Raw genomic sequence first — 4,610 nt, 5'->3', positions numbered from 1 at the left:
CATTCAATGCCAATATGGAATTGTGGGGGCGGCGAGTGGACATTTGACAGTTTCAAACATTAGCAGGGATTTGAGGACACCGAAACAGAAAACAAGCCCAGGGCTCCCATTGATTCTGCGTTATGGTGAGTTGTGTCTTTCTGTTCTGTTGTGTTAATATGAACCTGCCGTGGTCTCTCTCTCTGTCTCTGTCTCTGTCTCTGTCTCTCTCTCTCTCTCTCTCTCTCTCTCTCTCTCTCTCTCTCTCTCTCTCTCTCTCTCTCTCTCTCTCTCTGTGCCGTATTAACGGTATCATTCACCAGTAGTGCCGAATTTATCAGTTATCCGCTTGATGTAATTAATACAAATGTCCATTCTAACGAAATTCGTTCGCTCCTAAAATTCTTAACATGTTAAATGTGATTATAACAGACTGCTGTTTAATGCCGGGCCGACTGCCCACAGACGGACTTTCGGAACATTCATTTGGGAGAAATAAATAATACGTTTATTAATAAGTATAATAATAAGAGACAACGGATAAGTTTAACGAAATCCATATAAATCGATAGTTTTAACATTAAACATTCAACATTAAACCGGTCCGTGGCCGTCAGATAGACGGTTGCGTGTAATGTAGGATAGACCGATAGAGAGAGGCACTTTATAATACAATGGAAAAAAGACAAACATGTATATGTCGTTTACAGTTTATTATGCCACCTATGCAGCTCGTTTATTTTGACAGAGTTAAACATTTTTCACTATCATTATATTAAATTAGCCATTGTTTTTGGTTCTGACCCGCCATACAATGGCTTGGGGGAAAATTGGCCCGCGGTCAAACCTAATTGCCGACCCCTGATGTAGGCTATGGTTATTGCAGAAAGTTTATCTTGGGCGTGGCAGAAACATAAATCGGCGCCTATGGAGACGACAACCTGATTTAATATTTTTTTGGAAATTTAAGGCAAAAATAAGTATTAATTAATTAATTAATCAATAAAAAACATTTCGCACAACAGGGCCTCACATTTAAATTTCGCACAGGGACTCGCATTTCTCCCAGACGGCACTGCTAATATGACAGAGGAAGAACACAGACCAGCGAGAACAGCATAATTCTAACATATAATCATATAAGATCAACATAGAATAAAACAGATTCAACTGGCCTGAGAGTCTGCAGTCTACAGTGTGGATCCTCCAGTCCAGCAGAGAGCAGCTTCACTCCAGAATCCTGCAGCTTGTTGTAGCTCAGGTCCAGCTCTCTCAGGTTGGAGGGGTTGGAGCTCAGAACTGAGACCAGAGAAGCACAGCCTTCCTCTGTGACCAGACAGCCTGCGAGCCTACACACACACATACACACACACACACACACACACACACACACACACACACACACACACACACACACACACACACACACACACACACACACACACACACACACACACACACACACACACACACACACACACACACACACACACACACACACACACACACCACAGAGGTACTAGTATTTAACCAACATACCAAATGTACATATTTCTTATTCATCTGATGTTTTTAAAATATGTTTTACATGGTTGTCTGTTGAACTGGTCCAGGAACACTAACCTGAGAGTCTCCAGTCTACAGTGTGGATCCTCCAGACCAGCAGAGAGCAGCTTCACTCCTGAATCCTGCAGCTTGTTGTTACTCAGGTCCAGCTCTCTCAGGTGGGAGGGGTTGGAGCTGAGAACTGAGGCCAGAGCTTCACAGCATCTCTCTGAGAGGTTACAGTCACCAAGTCTGGATATGCAATAGAGATACCATTAGTTACATTGAAACGTGCTATATTATTTCTTAATACATAATAATAATAATAATAATAATAATAATAATAATAATAATAATAATAATAATAATAATAATAATAATAATAATAATAATAATAATAATAATAATAATAATAATAATAATACTTGTAAAAAGCATTAAGAGAATACAATGTATTAAGATATAAATGTACCCACAGAGATATATTCGAGTCTTTGACCACTGGCAGCAGCCTCAGAAGAGCCTCCTCTGAAGCAGAGTATTTCTTCAGCTCAAACACGTCCAGCTTCTCTTCTGATGTCAGCAACACAAAGACCAGAGCTGACCACTGAGCAGGGGAGAGTTCGTCAGTGGAGAGCCTTCCTGAGCTCAGGTACTGTTGGATCTCTTTCACCAGAGACTGGTCATTCAGCTCATTCAGACAGTGGAACAGATTGATGCTTCTCTCTGAAGACAGATTCTCCCTGATCTTCTGCTTGATGTAAGTGACTGTTTCCTCATTGATCCTTGAGCCGCTTCCTGTCTGTGTCAGCAGCAGGCCTCGTAGCAGAGTCCGATTGGTCTTCAGTGAGAGACCCAGCAGGAAGCGGAGGAACAGGTCCAGGTGTCCATTCTCACTCTGTAAGGCCTTGTCCACAGCAGACCGATAGAAGAGGTTGTCTTCAGGTGTGTGTTTTACCAGCTTGTCCACAGCAGGCCGATAGAGCGTCTTCCAGGAGGTTGACCCTGGTTCAGACAGGAGATTGACACCTCTGCTGATGAATGAGAGAAAGACATGAAGAGCAGCTAGAAACTCCTGAATGCTCAGATGGACAAAGCTGAACACCGTCTCCTGGTGCAGCCCTCTCTCTTCTCTGAAGATCTGTGTGAACACTCCTGAGTACACCGAGGCTTCTCTGACATCAATGCCACACTCTGTCAGGTCTTCTTCATAGAAGATCAGGTGGCCTTTCTCCAGCTGTTCAAAAGCCAGTTTTCCCAGAGACAGAATGATCTTCTTGCTCTCTTCATTCCAGTGTGGATCTGTCTCAACGCTGCCATGATACTTCTTATTCGCCTGTATGGACTGAAACGCCAGGAGGTGGACGTACATCTCAGTCAGGGTCTTTGGCAGCTCTCTTCTCTCATCTGTTCTCAGCATGTTCTCCAGAACTGTAGCAGTGATCCAACAGAAGACTGGGATGTGGCACATGATGTGGAGGGTCCTTGATGTCTTGATGTGTGAGATGATTCTGCTGGCCAGCTCCTCATCACTGAATCTCTTCCTGAAGTACTCCTCCTTCTGTGGGTCAGTGAACCCCCGTACCTCTGTTACCATGTCAACACACTCAGGAGGAATCTGATTGGCTGCTGCAGGTCGGGAAGTTATCCAGAGGTGAGCAGAGGGAAGCAGATTACCCTTGATGAGGTTTGTCAGCAGCACGCCCACTGAGGTTGGCTCTGTGACATCAGTGCAGACCTTGTTGTTGTGGAAGTCTAGAGGAAGTCGACACTCATCCAGACCATCAAAGATGAACGCAACTGTGAACTCATCGTAGCTGCGGATTCCTGCTTGTTTGGTTTCCAAGAAGAAGTGATTAAGAAGTTCCACCAAGCTGTGTTGTTTCCCCTTCAGTGGGTTCAGCTCTCTGAACGTGAATGGAAACATGAAGTGTACATGCTGGTGGGCTTTTCCTTCAGCCCAGTCCAGAGTGACCTTCTGTGTTAAGACTGTTTTACCAATGCCAGCCACTCCCTTTGTCATCATCACTCTCCATCCAGATGTAAGGATGTCTTCAGGTTTGATCAGTGTTTCTGGGCTCGCTGGCTTCCTGGATGCTGCTTGGATCAGTCTGACCTCATGTTCAGTGTTGACCTCTCCACTCCCTCCCTTTGAGATGTGGTTCTCTGTGTACATCTGATTCAGAAGGGTTGGGTTTCCTTCTTTAGCGATTCCCTCAGACAAAGACTGGCACGTCTTCTTCAACTTAGATTTGAGTTTACGACGACACTTCACAGGAAGAGTCTCTGAATGAAGATAGAAAACATAGACAACATTAATAATAATATAATAATGGGCGGTCAGGTGGCGTAACGGAGATTGCGTTCGTCACCAACCCCGGAGACGCTGGATTCGCCTGTTCGAATCCAGCTCACAGCTCCGGGGTTGTCACCAGCTTGGCTGGCCGTTCACACTAATACAATTGGCAGTATTAGAGGGTGGGAGAAGCTGGCGGGGTGGGTCCGGGTCGTTGTAAACAGCAACTCCTACAGTTCGGTCGGGGCGCCTGCTAAGTGCGGATATGATCTAAGTGGGATAGTGTGATCCTTCCACACGCTACGCCCTCTCAGTGAGAATCCGCGCTGCCAGGTGAAAAGAAGCGGTTGATTGGCTGGACGTGTGTCGGAGGAAGCACGTGATAGCCTCCACTCTCCCAGACCGACTGTGGGGGGTAAGTGCGCAGCGACCAGGAAGGGGATTGGGAATTGGCATAACGACTAACATTGGGATGGGAGAAAATCGGAGGAAAAAGGAGGGGGAAAAAGACAAATAAAAAAATATATATAATAATATAATAATAATACTTTATTTGTATAGCACTTTTCATACAGAAGTTGCAGTTCAAAGTGATTTACAACAGTAAAAAATATAGTCATAAGCGAGCATGAGCAAGGTAAGGTAAATCACAGTGTTTCACATTAGGACCTAGTATCCCAATAGGTTCTCTGTTTACAGTTTCATTCAGTACAAAAATAGTTTAAAATGATTCGGTTTAGAAATAAACTAAGAATTATAAAATGGAACAGACATACAACAGGGTATTTAA

At 44.3% G+C, this 4,610-nt stretch overlaps 1 protein-coding gene across 1 annotated transcript in view; it reads right to left on the bottom strand.

Moving 5' to 3' along the window:
• The window catches only part of LOC311232315 (protein NLRC3-like), a gene marked incomplete at its 3' end in the record, with an annotated part of 9,591 nt that extends 5,805 nt beyond the window's left edge, over positions 1-3,786 (bottom strand). Inside the window, 3 exon segments of the mRNA XM_084319070.1 lie at positions 1,155-1,328; positions 1,603-1,776; positions 2,001-3,786. Coding sequence (XP_084175196.1) covers positions 1,155-1,328; positions 1,603-1,776; positions 2,001-3,700 — 2,048 coding nt within the window. The 5' untranslated portion in view covers positions 3,701-3,786.
• Between the last annotated feature and the right edge of the window lie 824 nt (positions 3,787-4,610).

This window comes from Notolepis coatsorum (genome assembly GCF_963971535.1).
Source record: "Notolepis coatsorum genome assembly, chromosome: 7".
In the NCBI taxonomy this organism is placed as follows: Eukaryota; Metazoa; Chordata; class Actinopteri; order Aulopiformes; family Paralepididae; genus Notolepis; species Notolepis coatsorum.
The sequence above is the reverse complement of the archived record's forward strand: the minus strand, read 5'-3'. Positions and strand labels throughout refer to the sequence as shown.